The sequence below is a fragment of the Pelodiscus sinensis genome, chromosome 1, assembly GCF_049634645.1.
Source record: "Pelodiscus sinensis isolate JC-2024 chromosome 1, ASM4963464v1, whole genome shotgun sequence".
NCBI classification, from domain to species: domain Eukaryota; kingdom Metazoa; phylum Chordata; order Testudines; family Trionychidae; genus Pelodiscus; species Pelodiscus sinensis.
The window spans coordinates 118,651,844-118,668,473 of NC_134711.1; the positions used below are offsets into that span (position 1 = coordinate 118,651,844).

General features: G+C 40.6%; 1 protein-coding gene across 9 annotated transcripts in view; it reads right to left on the reverse strand.

The window, feature by feature from the left end:
* The window catches only part of KRAS (KRAS proto-oncogene, GTPase), a 208,257-nt gene that overhangs the window by 6,882 nt on the left and 184,745 nt on the right, over window positions 1–16,630 (reverse strand). For 3 of the 9 annotated variants that reach the window (XR_012896020.1, XR_012896019.1, XM_075898640.1), the window contains exon 5: window positions 7,561–7,646. The exons of 5 other annotated variants lie outside the window; for them this stretch is intronic. Coding sequence is in view for 2 of the 4 variants with exons in the window: in XM_075898640.1 (XP_075754755.1) it covers window positions 7,561–7,646 (86 nt within the window). In the remaining 2 variants the exon portion in view is untranslated. Of the gene's footprint in view, window positions 1–7,522; window positions 7,647–16,630 lie in introns of all 9 variants that reach the window. One more of the 9 variants, XM_075898633.1, reaches the window with a different exon arrangement.

Sequence of the window (16,630 nt, forward strand, 5' to 3'; positions counted from 1 at the left end):
ACCTACTGCAGGTATTGCAAAACAGGGTAATTGTACACAGTGTGCATTACAAAACCTGTACACCAGGGGGAGACTGACTATAGCATTTCAGCTTACAATGTTGAGTCCTTTGTTTTGCAGAATAAATAAACAGTTAAGAGAATATTTGCATTATTACTGGTTTTGGTTCTTTTGTAAATTCTCTTTAATTCACCTGTTAGCTGATAATAGGGCACTTTATATAAAAATTCAGTTCAAAGAATAAATTCAAAATTAACTTGAGGCCTTATTTTAATCTTTCATTTAACCTCAGTCACTTACTTTGGCTAACTAAGATAAGGAACATCATCTCAAAATTCGGGTTGTAGCACTTTGATCCCAAGTCCTATTTTACACAAGACTCCTAGGCTTTGTCTACACTGCGAGTTTTTGCAGAAGAAAATATGCTAATGAGGAACTCATTAGCATAAGTCATTATATCATTAGCATATTTTCTGCCATTTCTTTTTGCGCAAAAAGAAGCAGAGTAGCCGCTTCGTTTTGCACAAAAACCTCATTTTGCGCAAGATCCTTATGCCTGTCCTGGAGAGGCACAAGGATCTTGCACAAAATGGGGTTTTTGTGCAAAATGGAAGCAGCTACACTGCTTCTTTTTGTGCAAAAAGAAATGGCAGAAAATATGCTAATGATATCACAACTTACGTTAATGAGTGTCTCATTAGCATATTTTCTGCTGCAAAAACTCGCTGTGTAGACAAAGCCCTAGAGATAGAAAGTCAGTGACATTAAGCAACTTACTCAGAAGACCTCAAATGTGCTAGCAGAGCTTATAATTAAAAACAAATGCATCTGCACACCCTTTAGTGTGCGTGAAATTTCAGGTTTTATATATGCAACATGGATACACTTGACAACATCACAAAAACAAAATCATATGACGGTACTTAGTCTGACTAACAGAATGCTGCATAAAGGGAGCATGCAACCATTTCCACAAATCACAGTCCCTCTGGCTTTCTTGAAATTTCTCAGAATTCTCTCCCTAGAGTGTGTCTTAAAGGGGCATTAGATGGTGCTGCCTTTTCTTCAGTCACCGTCAGTATATAGTTTTACTTTAGTTAGCTTACAGTGTTATAATGAAACTGACTTAAAAAAAGCATTACAAAAATTCATCTCTAAAGATTTAACACTGGGAAGAATTTGTATATAAATCCAACAATCCATGAAATGATGCAGTGTGGCAGAAATCTGTAAAAAGTATTTATGCAAAATACAACAGTGTATGATAACACAAGAAGGGTGATAGTCACAAAGTGTTTTTGATAGAAAAATAATAAGCAGCAGTCACTTAATTCAGTTCAGCAGTTGGAAAATTCATTTTGTGCTCTATTCGGCTTAAATCATATTTTAAAATTAAAAACGGTCAGTTTGAAAGGTTTCCTACTGGCCGTACTCCAGAAGAGAGACAATTTAATTCAGAGTCCTGTGCAGAATCATACATCAGCTTTTATTGTGCATTAATACTAAGAAAATAATATTTAGACATTGTTTAAGACTTAAGGTAGCTTAATAGTTAAGCAACTCTTAATGGTAAAACTCCTTTACTATCAAATGGATTCTACCTCTAAAATTTTGTTTGTTTTTGAAAGAGGGCTTAAATCAACATATATTAAAGAAGGATCTAATTGTAGACTATGCTTCCAACATGGAAGGGGGACACAATTACCATGCAATCATCATTTCTGGCTTGAAAATGTGCACATCTCTGGAGTTGGAGAAAGGTCATAAAACAACTTTGTTTAAAGATGGAAAACAATTACTAAACACCTTAAAAGATTAAGTTCAAACACAGATTCTATGGCTATGTGTACACTGCCACTTTACTGCACTGAAACTGCCTGGCTCAAAGGTTTTTTGGAGCAGGGGGGGGAAAAAATCCCCCCCCCCCCCCCCCCATGCAGCAAGTTACAGCACTCTAAAGCGCCACTGTAAACAGGCTCCCAGCGCTGTTAACTACGGAGCTCTCTCCCAGTGCTCCTGCCATGGCCACACTTCCAATTTAAAGAGCTGCTGTGGCTGTGTTTTAATTTTTTAAAAAACTGTAGACAAAGCCTATATTTGCATTTTTATTAAGACCATCACACTCATTTCATTGCCTATCTGATAATCTGGGCATAAAGTTGACCATAAATCAAGCAATCAACTGTTATAGAATGCTACTAACATTTTCAAGTAAGTTCTCCTTTGTAGGTTTTACATTAGATAAAACAATTTGTTCATTTGTCACAGCCAGTCAGATACACATAGCTTTGTCCTGCTTTATAGCGTAACCACAAAGGAATTTTATCCTTCCAGACTGCAACAGCAGTTGGCCACACCAAACCTACACAAGATTGCTAATACAAAACAAGAACGATTTTTTAAAATCCTATTTTTTTTAAAAATGTTCCATGACGACCAAGAAGGGATACATAAACCAGGAGAAGTTCCATGAAATAACAAATATGTCTGGACCAACACTGTTAGGCTTGGTTGGCTGACGAAAACACTTGAAGTGGCATTTAGTTTCTAACAATTCTATTGTGCATTTTCCCCACGTTCTGGAAATCTGCTGAGAGTCTTCAGACTTTGGGGACCTGTGTCCTTGGATCTGCTTAGTTGTTCTGCTATACAATTAAGCTGTCCCGGAACAAATACATTCTTACTGAGAAGACAGTATGTCTCAGCAAAAAAATAAAAACTCAGCAGCGAGTCTCAGCCTGGCTCTACAGATTGGTGCTCTCAGAACTTTGGCTGCAGCACTAAAAATACAGGCAGTCCCCAACTTACGCGGATCCGACTTATGTCGGATCCGCACTTACGAACGGGGCTCTCTCACCCTGGAGGTCGAGATGGCGGATTGCTACCTGCGAGCTCCGGGGCGAGAAAGCCCCGTTCGTAAGCTGCTCCCGGTGCCTATGGTCTGCTGGAGACCGTCCCCAGCAGACCACAGGCACCGGGAGCGAAGCCGCAGCAGCGGCGGGTTCCCGCGCTTCTGAGGCTTTGCTCTGGCAAAGCCTCAGAAGCGCGGGAATCCGCCACTGCTGCGGCTTCGCTCCCGGTGCCTGTGGTCTGCTGGGAACCGTCCCCAGCAGACCACAGGCACCAGGACTGAAGCCGCAGCCGCGGCAGGGTCCCTCGCCTCTGAGACTTTGCCAGAGCAAAGCCTCAGAGGCGCGGCACCCCGCTGCCGCTGCGGCTCTGCTCCCTGTGTCCCTGGTCTGCTGGGGGGGAGGAGGCGCAGCTAGTGTGCCCCCCCCCAGCAGACCAAGCTTTTGTTGTGGACCCTGGGGCAGAGCAGCTGGGGCGCTGCCGATTGGTCCTGCAGCACCGCTCTGGGCACTACTGGACCAACCCGGCAGCACCCCAGCTGCTCTGCCCCAGGTCCTGATTCAGCCGCTGCTGGTCAGTTTCAGCAGTGGCTAAATCAGGACGCCTGGGGCAGAGCAGCTGGGGTGCTGCTGGGTTGGTCCAGTAGCGCCAAGGAGCGAGGAGCGGTGCTACTGGAGCAACCCAGCAGCACCCCAGCTGCTCTGCCCCAGGCATCCCCAAGTCAGCCGCTGCTGAAACTGACCAGCGCGCTGACTATAGGAAGCCCGAGGCAGAGTTGCTCTGCCCCAGGCTTCCTGGAATCAGCCGCTGATCAGTTTCAGCAGCAGCTGACTTGGGGTTCTTAAGTTGAATCTGTATGTAAGTCAGAACTGGCGGTCAGTTTCAGCAGCGGCTGAATCTGGACGCCAGTTCCGACTTACATACAGATTCAACTTAAGAACAAACCTACAGTCCCTATCTTGTACGTAACCCGGGAACTGCCTGTAGCTGTGCAGACTGAAACTCACTCGTCCAACCCAGCTTGAAAGACTGAGCCCAAATACCTAACATCGCTATTTTTAGTGCCATAGCTCAAGTCTTTAGATGCAGGCTCTGAAATTCATTGTTGGCGGGGAGAGATCTTTTTCCATGTAGACATACCATAAGGAAGGGGCAGACACTTTAGCAGGGTGGGTTACTTGTGCCATAACTCAGGTAGTCAGTTACTCACATCAGACTTTGTGAATATGTTTTCTCCAGATTGGCCTTCTAAATGCCAAGATTGCTAACATGATTGATCACACCACAAGGGCATATACATGAAATTTGTGTCTCAGAGGGGTAGCCAGGTTAGTCGGTAACTGGAAAAATAAATAAACAAACAAACAAACAAGGAATGGTCCTGCACCACCTTAGAGACTAACAAAAACGTAGGTAGTATCATGAGCTTTTGTGAGCACAACCCACAAAACATCTGAAGAAGTGGGTTGTGCCCATGAAAGCTCATGATACTATCTACTTTTTTATTAATCTTTAAGGTGCTGCAGGACCATTCATTGTAAAGTTTTTTCATGAAACTTATGTTTACTTAATGATCACGTTTCTTTGAACTAAGCAGGCATTCTAGGAGCTGCTCAAACCAAATAGTCTTGCAACTTGGGCAACTTATATTCAGACTAGGCATTAGATAGGATGGAACTAGGTATCCAGAAATTTGTCAAAACATTTCTCCTGATCTGGGGGAAAACTACTATGCTGGGAAGTAAGTGAAGAGAGAAAGGATACCCTAGAAGGACTATGGAAATGGATCCAAGAGTCTGTGGAGAATCTCAGTGGGAAAAAGAAAATGAGATTCTAGCAACTCTTTCCCAAGTTAAAAAAAAAAGGTCAACACAGCCCAAAATCTTTACTTAGGGCTGCGGAGGAGGCCTTAGGTATACTTCCAGATACATGAACAAAAGAAAGCTGCTCCTTTCCAATATACCAAAACTAAGCTTATATTTAGGCCATCATCCCCAGAATCTCTTTCCTGTATCCTAATTGCAAAGGAGTGACTACTTTTCCCTAAAGAAAAGGCTTAAAGAAATACAACTGAATGCTTCTTTTAAAAATGGGAGGTAGTCTAACCAGTTTGAAGTTGACAGCTATCATACAGAGCTGGGATAACCTATTGTCCCACATCATGGCTAAATCCATAATGCCCAGCGAGCCAGTAGGAAGGAACAGAAGACATTAGTGGAATATCTGAGGAAGCCATGGGAAACGACATTCAGGCTATTCTCAGCCAACACATCTAAGGCTATGTCTACACTGTAGCTTATGTCAATGGAGGTGGGGGAGGGGGGAATATTTCACTCCCTCCCAAGAGGCATGATTTACACGGACATAAGCACTCATGTGTCTAGCACCATGTCAGCAAAACTTCTGTCTCCCATCATGATCTGCTAAACTGATGGATGGACTAGAAGAGACTCCTGAAAAAAGGTGAATAAACCCACAAAACCATGTTTTCAATCCTCTTTAAAGACTTTCTTCCCTAGAAGGTGCTGGGGCTCAACCCAGATGCTAAATCATAAGATACTCTCTCTCCTTTCTCTGAATAGTGATCCACCAAAGCATTTATAGAAGTTTGAGAAAGCAAGAGTCTTTGTTTCTTGGCACTATCCTAAGACACTAATATTGACCCTCAGAGAACTTTCCTCCAAGAGAAGCAGTTCAAAGGCCCCTGATAAGGTTTAGTAGCCAGAAATGGCTCACTGACCCATTCAAATACTTTATAGGTCAGAGGAAAAGGAACTGGGGCTAAGTTCCCTGGAAGCTGAGCATCTTTGTGGCTGCTCAGCTGTTTTCTGAGCCCTGTTCAGAGGTTCACAGCTCTTGCGCAGGCAGGGAGCTTAGCGGACCAGCAGGTACCAGGGCATCCAACTAAGCAGCAGCTAAATAGAGCTACCTGCGTGCTTGAACTGAGGAGCTCCCAGAGCAGGTAACCATGATATAAGGAGGAAATAAGTGACTAGGGGGAAGTGAGTAAGTAATTAATTAATTTGCTTGGGGGAAGGGGTCAGAAGGGAGGGGAGTTTGGAGAGTCCTGTCTGCTCGAGGAGAGAGGCAGAAACCCAGCAGTCTCTTCAACCCTTCTGGGCTGGGAAGGGGGAAGTAAGGGGCAGACTGCGTGAGAGAAAGAGGAGGGTGGGTGGGTGCTGGCATTGGGGTGAGGTGGAGATGGGGGGAGTTTGTTCTGGTTTTTGGGGGGATGTGTGTGCTGTGTCAACTGCTGGTGTCTGCTAGTTTGAGAAGCAGCATTTTATCTCCATCCCCACCTGGGCTGGGGTGCATATTGCACAGGGGTTGGTTGGTGCTAGCATCTGTGCAGTGAGGTAGAGGCAATGGGAGTTTGTTTGGGGTGTCCTGTCTCACTTGCTACAGTCCTCTGTCTGTCTGGGTTGGAGGCAGGGAGGGGAGAAGTGGGTTGCATAGAGAGGGTGTGCGCCAGCATATTTGCATGATTACATTTTAAACAAAGTTAACATAGGTGTTAATGTAAGATAAGAAAAAGCTTCTTTTAACAATTTTTCTGGAGTGTTGCAGATATCTAAAACTCTGATCTTAATGATTGTTTTAAATCCTGTGTTACTAATTCATACACGGTATATTTTGTATTGCATTAAGGCCAGATCTTTGCTCTCTGATATAGTTCTGGTGACACATACAAGGTGAAAGTTTCAAACCAGGAGAATTTTGATCTGTTTTTACAAAATGGAGCCTACAAATTTTCCAGAGAAACTGTATAAGTCTTAGCGAATACCTTTCCATTATTGGCAAATATTGTATTAGTCACGCTCTCCTAGCAAATACTACTTTGAGTTGACTCAAAGTTGTTTAGCATCTTAAAGCTGAGTTATGTGTACATAATATGCATTTTGGTGTGTTTACTAGCTTGAGTTGTTAGAAAGGATGAGGATACATGTATTAAATACTGGGAGAGATGTCTCCCAGTGCTCCTGCCATGGCATTACAACTGGCACAAGGGAGGAAACAATTCAGATGCATTTCCTGAAGTGATAAAATGAATCATTTCACTTCAGAGTGAGACCTGCATGGACACACTAACTGCTATGTACTAATCCCCATGTAGCTATTACCTCTCTGTTGCAGTAAGCAAAGCATTTAACTTCAGTTTCTATATCTGAAAATGTAGACAGCTGAAGAGATAGGATCACCTAATTGTAAAGCAATTTGAAGACCTACTCTGGCCTTCACTACTCTGGAATCTACAATTTTTTCCTCACAACACTCCCTATAACATTGGAACATATCATGATACCCATTTTACAGACATCAGAAGCACAGCTATTAAGTAGCTTGCCCAAGGTCACTCAGAGTATGGATCTCCTCCTACCTGTTTGTCCAAACATCCCCTGTCCCCGTTCCCCGCCCCCCCCCCAACACACACAACTGACCAGAGCAATAGCTGCTATGGTGTTGTTTAAAATATACCCTACTGCTAGGAAACCAAAGCTCAAAACTAAACTAAATGTTAATAAAAGAGAATAGTAGAAATGTATTTTGTACTTATATTATTACATTTGTAATTACTACTCAAAAGTAATAAGATATCTGTTTTACATACAACTGATGATCAGATTTTCTGCCCAAAATTAATTTGCAAAACTTACCCTATTACAAAACTTACCCTGTTACATTACAAGACATTTTTTAATTTTCACGCACCCTGGAGTCTTTTCTTCTTTGCTGATTTTTTTCACTCTGTACTGTCGAATCTCTCGCACCAATGTATAAAAAGCATCCTCCACTCTCTGCATTGTAAAACACAACTCCTTAAAATCTGCTTTATCGACAAAGATGATGTATTGGGACACCCATAGCAGAAAAAACACTGAAAGTATGAGCTTTACGTGAAAAATGTAGGTGTATGGAACACAAGTAATTCTAAGGGCTTTCGTGTTGAGTCTGTAGACAGAACGCAAAAACCTGCCTTTCAGAGGAAGGAAGGAGTACTGTGTCTATTCTGTCAGAGACAGATCCTGTGGCTCCATGTTCTTTAATAGCTGCTCCTGATCTCTATCTTGATTAAAAATAAATATTAAGACTTATTTCCATACCCAGTTTTGCTATAGGCAACACTGGGAATTTATACATTTTTAAAAACATCTTTAGAGAAGTTTGGCTTGACAAATATTATAACTGACATGAACAAGTTAGAGACAGACAAAAATCTAGGAGTAAGATCTGGGTGATGCAAAGCTACTAAGCTTCACTGTACTTAAAGCTCTTCAACATTTTTGTAGGACAATAGAAACTGGACAAAATAGGATATGGACTAAATGGTGGGGTAGGGGACTTATCAACTTTATGTATTGCTAAGATAAAGATCTATATCGTATTAAATTGTGAATGTTTTAATACACTTTGTAGGTACAGTAACTTAATTATTAAGAGGGGAATATGTTTCCATTTAAAAGTGACAAGGAGTCCTGTAGCACCTTATAGACTAACAGATGTACTGGAGCATAAGCTTTCGTGGGTAAAGACCCACTTCGTCAGATGCATGTAGTAGAAATTTCCAGAGGCAGGTATAAATACCTGCCTCTGGAAATTGTACCTGCCTCTGGAAATTTCCACTACATGCATCTGACGAAGTGGGTCTTTGCCCACAAAAGCTTATGCTCCAATACATCTGTTAGTCTATAAGGTGCTACAGGACTCCTTGTCGCTTTTGCAGATCCAGACTAACACGGCTACCTCTCTGATACTTGTTTCCATTTAAGGTACCTCAGCCACCCATTCCACTGGTGTTATCTAGGCAGGCAGATCTACCCCTCTCATTTAGGGCCTTAGCATTCCTTGGTCAGGTGAGCGCACAAGTTACTGTCTAGTCCTTTAAAGTAGCAAGATGTGCCCTCATGTACATCTATCTTTACACAAGAGCTTTATAGCAGGGAAGTGTTATGCTACATATTTCAAGAACAGATGAAAGAAACATCTACTAATATGGACAATACTTAACTCAATTTTTAAAATGTCCAAGATTATTGTTGTTTTTTCCAATTTTGTTTTGTATTTTAAAATGGAACTTAGACACCCAAGATACAAGTACTGATAGCCCTAATTTTACCAGTAGGATGTATTAGGCTGAAATACATAAATATACTCCATTTAAAGTAATTTGACTTGAATTAAATGTTTTGTTTCTAAAATAATGAGTCAACAATGTTCACCACATCAGAATGTGTGTATTATCATTCATAAGTTATTTCTCCAAATCAGAGAAACAGCAAGTTCTGTTACATATTATGTGATGAAAAAGGTTCATGCATTAGCACAAAAAGTGGCTCTAGTCCACAATGACTGGGCCAGATCCATGCAATAGCAACATGGTAATGCAGAGCCTGTAAAGCTAGCCACAGCAGCCAGAAAAGGAATCCCTGTCATGACAGCAATTTTGAGTGGCACAGCTTTATGTTTAGGGCATTGTGAGAATAGGTCATCTCTGCAAGCCATAATAGAAAAATTGAGGAAAAAATAGATATTTAATCAGCTGAAAGACAGAAATGTGTATCAGCAATAGAAAGTAGCCTAGTGACTACTTCAGAGAACTGCAGCTGATTAGCTCTATGCAACATAAAGGCCCACACAAAGATCTACTGAAATCTATGGGACAGTTGCCGTATTAGGGCCCATAATGGGATAAACAAACAGGTAAGTCACCTTTTTGTTTACCTACTCTTGGAGCCAATATTTTGGGTCAGCTCCAAGGATCTGCTTTCCATAAATAGGTTTAACTTGAGTTATGAAGAACTCAGTACATAAATTTCTCTCACCTTCAATCTACTTTGGCTAATGCGCAGTCTGCCTCTATAATTTTTATAATTACATTTTTTACAACCTTTACATAAAGAATCCAATTTTAAAGCAAGAATTATTAAATTGTCTGAAAGCATATCTATGCACTGTGCAACTGAGATCAGCAGAGAATTCCAAGGGAAAACAACAAATTACATAAGCTTTATTGATATTGCTATTAATTCTACTATATATGTTGCCATAGGAGATCATACTTAGAATTAATCATTCAAAAGTCAGAGTTAGCTATCTGAAGATTTCTCTAAACAACAGTCATCTGATCCTGAGGATTAAACACATTTTGGTTGTGGATAAATAAAACTAATTAAATTCAAGAAATAAACACGTTCTTAAGAAGAGAGGGAACTTAACTTCATATCTACAATACGGATGGCCTGAAAATTCCTATATTTAAAATCTAGCTGTTTCTAGAAGGACATTTACAAAAAACCGTAAACCCAGTAAAGCTCATATTTTCATGTTTTCCTGGGAAGTGGGGGGGAATCTTATTCATATAGAGAGAATAAACAGTGATCAGCTGTAGTGTGCCAGAGCAGATGCTGGACAGAAATCAAGATCCTTGGGGTTTACTGTTTCACAGAAGAAACGTGAAATTTGATTCTGTAGCTGTGATATCAGAAATCAGACAATGTGCCTTAATTTGAATTCATAATGCTAACATCCCCATCACCAATGACAGGAGATGTGATTTTGCATTAGCGATGCAGAGAAATAGACACAGAGAAAAGAAGTTGCTACTACCACCACCACAAATGTAATATTAGGACGCCAGTTAACAGGAGTCATACTAGAAAACATCTTTTAACAAGAGATAGTTGCCAGTTTAGATAGCGTGAAAATCTGCACAACAGAATATTTTACAAAGTCAGTCACCACAGTGATATTTTTTAAAAAAGCAATAATTATACTGGTTGAACCTCTAGTCCAGCATCCTTGGGACCTGTCCAGTGCCGAATCAGAGAATTAGCTGAACCATGGGAGGTCAATATTGTCTAGCAGCATTACCAACACTTCCACTGCTTTATGGGCTCTTAGAAGACATTTAGGGGTGAATTAGAACTAAGTAACAGCAGAGAACACTGAGAGCCAGGACTGATGGCTTAAACAAACTTTATGGGACCATGGAAAACTTGGCCACACTCATGATAAGTGGACTTCTGGCCTATCAAAATCATGTTAGACCACAAATGTTGCCAGACCAGAGACTGCCTGACTAGAGTGGTCCAAACTGTGCTTAAAAAAAAACCACACCACTTTGAATTACAATTCCTTGTTTAAAAGTCTCATAAGGGTAGCTATGTTAGTCTGCAACTAAAAACAATGGTCTTGTAGCACATTAGAGTATAGATATAGATAAAGTGAGCTTTCGTGGGCACAACCTACTTCTTTAGGCCCACTTTATCAAGTTAAATTGATTCTAATTCAAAGTCACAGTGGCACCATCAGAAACTAAAAATAGCCTTTCAGTGTGTAACTTTCCTTTAAGCAATTATAAAATTAAATATATGCTGTTTAATGATGAAGTTGATATATCTATAGGCTGTGTCTAGACTGGCAAGTTTTTCCAGAAAATCAGCTGCTTTTCTGGAAAAACTTGCCAGCTGTCTACACTTGCTGCTTGAATTTCCGGAAAAGCACTGACGATCTCATGTAAGATTGTCAGTGCTTTTCCGGAAATACTGTGCTGCTCCCGTTCGGGCAAAAGTCTTTTTCCAAAAGACTTTTGCGCAAAAGGGCCAGTGTAGACAGCACAGTACTGTTTTCCACAAAAAAGCCCTGATCGTGAAAATGGCGATTGGGGCTTTTTTGCGGAAAAGCGCGTCTAGATTGGCCACGGACGCTTTTCCGCAAAAAGTGCTTTTGCGGAAAAGCTTCCTGGCAATCTAGGCGCTCTTTTCCGAAAATGCTTTTAACGGAAAAGTTTTCCATTAAAAGCATTTCCAGAAAATCATGCCAGTCTAGACGTAGCCATAGGGTACTGGTACTTTAAATATGTGAAAGGCCCATGATATGATAGACATTGCAGCATGGTGTTTTCAAGATGCTGTTGAAGACTCCTAGTACATAGCCAGATGGCTAGTTTAAAATGTGACTATTTACAAAAATAAAAGACTATCTGAGCATAAGCCAGAATGCCTATGACACATTCACAGACTGCCCATTTGCAAATAAGGCTTAAAAAGAACATATAGTGCAATTTAAAAAATAAAAAATTGGTTTTTTATTCAAAATGGAAATTAACAAGCTATATTTAGGCCTTCACTTATTAATCATTTAGCTAAACAAAAAAAATAAACCATACATGCTTGCTGTAAGTTTTAAAGAAAGTAAAATCACTGAATTGGTGGAAATCATTGGCTAAACACTTTGAATCAGAGTTCACTGAAGAGGTAAATCAGCTTCTGACAGCAATATCCTCTTTTGCAGAAGTAGACTATTTTCATCATGTTAGTTTATTCAGTTCAATTATCGTTTCATTCAAAGTTTTAAAAAATCAATTTGGAGTTGAAAAGCAACAAACAAAGCTTGTTTTCTCTATTCCAGTGTATGAATAACAACAATGTATAAGATGAGCACTACAAATTCTAAAAATCTTGAAGGATATGGCTGAAAACAATCTGTTCAATTCATTAGCTACTGATAAATACCTCCTTTGTTTAATAAATCAATTTTAAATGCAAAATACTTTCATAAAAAGTTTATGTAGCCAGCACACTCAAGGTTGAATTACATTTTTTAATGTCCATCCAAGACGACCTTGACAAATCACAAGTAAAAAAATTAACCATTCACCATATTCCAATAGAATATAAATATGATTATTTAAGCAGTTATATAGTTAACCTAATACATTGTTACACTGTCTTCCTTGTTAACAAAAGGAAAATTTAATTTTAAGGCTATATGTAGTTATAAATCTACATGTTTTAATGATTACCAACAGATGACCATCAACCTTTCTTTAGAAAAATAACCTAAAAGTACAAATGCAAAACAAGATTAAAATCAATTATTTAGTTTCCTGCTTGATTATTTAAATCATGGTTAAAACAGCTGATTTGAATCACCAATTAAAATCACTCACCCTACAAGCTGAACACCCAGACTGCCACAAGAGATTAGACTTAGAATTAATCATTCAAAAGTCAGTTAGCTGTTGTTCAGAGAATTCTTCAGATAGCTATCTGATCCTGAGAATTAAACACACTGTCCTTTGTTTATGGATTAATAAAACAGATTAAGTTCAAGAAATAAAATCTACCCTCTTCAAAGGGGCAGCACAACGCTGATCCCTAGTAGGGAAGTTAAAGACTAATGGATCCCTCCCCCCCTTTGCTACCTCTATGGGGTAGAGGCAGCAAAGGGGAAGAGTGGAGGGGAAAGGTACTTTAAAGTAGCAGCACCACACAGCCAACTATTTTAAGCCAAAATAGTTGAAGCTGGCATGTTACAAGCAACTGAAAAACAGGGCCTTAAGGGAAGCATGAGACAACCTTAATAGGTCATGCTACCAGTCCCACACAAGAAAATAATGGCTGCATACTATACATAATGGATGTTAAGTTGTGGTTATGTGACTAATTGTATAGTTGATATAATCTGTATATACTACACGATTAGTCGATAAGGACCGCTTTGCAAAGCCGCAGGGGGGATAGTTCCAGAAGCCAGTTTGAGTCAGGACTGAGCAGTCCCAGCTCGTGCTGGCTCCAGGAGCCACCCGGGCTACAGCTCTGCATTTTGAATGTAATAAGAGCTGCCAGACTCTTACTACATTTAAAACGCAGAGCTGCAGCATCCTGGACCAGCACAAGCCAAGATTGCTCGGTCCCGACTCGCACTAAGTCCAGCAGCCCCCACTCACAGAAGCCAGCTCTGTCCAATGCAAACAGGGGCTGCTGCTGGAGCAGCCCTTGGCCGCGGCCAGTCCTGGTCACCATGAACAGAGGCTGCTCCAGCACCAGCTGCTTGGTGGCAGCAGCCCCTGTCCACAGGAGGGCCCAGCTCCCTATTGGGACCCCCGCAGGCAGGAGCTGCTGCTGGAGCAGCCTCAGCTCGCCGCAGGCAGAGGCTGCTTCTCAGCAGCCTCCCCATCTCCTGCTGCTGCCTCTGAGGCAGCAGGGGGGTATGTGTGTATGTGTGAGGGCAGGTGGGACCACAGAGCCAGAGCTGGGGGGAACCGGCTTTTAGAAGCAATAAGTGGGATGGGGAGAAAGTGAGTAGTTGATACTCCAATGATCAACTACTCAATAAGCTTTTGCTTATCAGGTAGTCGACTAGCCAACTACTCACTAACATCCCTACTATACATAAATAAGGTACCATTATTTTATGTTGGTCTTTGGAATAGTACCTGCACATGGCAGGCTGCTTCAAGTAACAATATTTAAGTTTTTAAATTTCTACAGCCCTAATTTAACAATGAGAACTGCAAAGGCAGAGTCCTGTAAATGGAGTACCACTTACTTCACCAGAACTCCCTCTTAAGCAGGGGTTCATCCATTTGGGATTTAAGTGTTCATACAACACTTAAAAATAGAAAATTAGTAGTCAGTCATTTATAATGACTCTTCACTAAAACACATTTTCAAGATGTCTAAATATGCATTCTCCAAAATTAATCAAGCTTTTTATAGCAAGTGTTACATTTCAAGAAATTCCACAAATACATCCCCGTTCCCACTCTCTTTTTAGAGTAAGACTGTTATGGAAGTCTGAAGAAGAAATTAAGTATCAAATAAGGAAAACCTACAACTCTTGTTTCAAACACATTTTGGGCTCAGTCCTACAGTTTGTCTTTATGTACCTCCTATAACAGGTAAACAAGTACAACACTTGCAAAATCTTAAAAATTATCCCTTGTTTAAAGAAATACAACTTATTTTTATCTCACAGAGTTTCATCCTCATATGCCAAGGCTGAATTGATTCTACAGGCTAAGTCATACACAGAGAACTAAGTATAGGGGGCAAGAACCTCTAGAATTTGTTCCTTTATACTTATGGAAGAAAAAGGTATACAGAATATGTGACAAAGTAATACAGTCTCTCTCACAGAACATAACACTGCTTTGCAGATAGTATTCTAGGCATTCATGCATTTTATGGATAAATACTGCTAACCCTACTGTTATTTATGGATATCAGATTTACTTGATGGAAAAGGCCAATTTTTTTAATTATGGTCCACGGACGGACCATAAATTATGGAGTCAATCCACTGAAGAAATCCCACTGATTTTAATGCAAAGTTGGCAGAAAATAGTAGAATGTAACCTTTATGCAGTAACCAAATTTTTTGTAAAGCACCTTATCACATTCAATATCACTCTGAAAAAAATGTGTACACCTTTACAACCTTTTCTGCTCTTCCCCACCTTCTTTTCAAAATCTCTCTCCTGCTCTGTCTTTGGCCTTCTTTATGTAGTATAAGTACTGATTTAAACTCAAGTGGCACCAAAAACTGAATTAGGAAATGAATGCAAGTCCCTGGTATGGACAGTGTTATATCACCACTAAGGTTTATACCTGCATCTGCAACAAAAACTGTTTAGGATTAGAGATGTTAACTATCGGGTATTTGTGTAAACGTGTAGCCACTGGAAATTTTAGTGGTTACACATTTACATGCGTGGGGGGGGGGGGGAGCGGAGCAGGTCCACAGAAGCCAGTACTTGTGAGGAGCCAGCTTAAAAGCCAGTTCCCCGAGCATTGGCTCACACCTGCCTCCACCTCTGCTACCTCTGATAAAGAGGCAGCAGCATGAGGGGCAGGCAGCTCCCCGAGAGCCAATATGCACAGGGAGCCGGCTTGAAAGCCACTTCCCACATGTACCAGCTCTCACTTGCCTCCCACCCCCCCACACTGCTGCCTCTGTATCAGAGGCAGCAACACAGAGGATGGGAGGGCAGGTCCCGCCTGCCCCTTTCTCCATGCTGCTGCCTCTGTGGGAAGCAGCAATGGGGGGGCAGACATCTCCGCAGAGCCTGCTCCCTGCACATATCAATCAGCTCCAACCTCCCCACCCCTTGCTGCCTCAGATACAGAAACTGCAAGTGGAGGAGTGCATGTAGTTGATAGGATTGGTTAATCATGTAATGGACTACATATTGATATCCCTGTTAGGGATAAGTCTTTTGTCTCTCCCCTCTCTTCTCTACTGCATTTTTTTTCCCTTCAGAAAATGCCTAGCTATCCATGGGCTTCCTACTCACTCTTTTCCTACATTTTATCTGCTAAAATAGTCAGCAATTAAATAGTTAATACTGAAGTATCATCATTGACCTTTAGAGCAAATGAACCAATGAGATGGGGGAGGGAGGTTTCTACTTCATTGTTTCCAGTTTTATGCAGTCTCTAAAAGACCTCACTGCATAACTGTACATGTCTGAAAGGTAGTCTTTGTAATCATGAGGACAAAAAAATTATGATAAACGAAAGCTTAACTTCTACACGGTCTGAATATTTCATGTAGGCTAGATGTGACCCAGACAACCCTAATTTTAATTTTAAAAGGGGTTTTGGTTTTTTTAAGAGGAAGACAGACAGACAGACAGACAGACAGACAGACAGACACAGACACACACAATCTTTAATTTTACTAAGAGAATGTTTTTCCTTCAATTCCTTTGGACAATATTTTGTGTTTGAAATCACATCACTGTGGTTTCAAAACAGGGTACTTGCTCTATAACGATATTGTTGATTTACCAAAAAAAAAATTAAAACCCCTAATGTTCAATCCCTACAGGTAAGATATTAAGAGTGACTAGTTATTTGGGGCCCTAAATGTCTGAGTTTTAAATTTAAGACACCTTTAAAGAGGCCTTATTTCCTTTAGGGTGTGTGTTCAGCATTTTCTGGAAAGAGAACCTGATTTTTTTTTAAAATCTCAAGTCCATACCCAAAATTTAGGC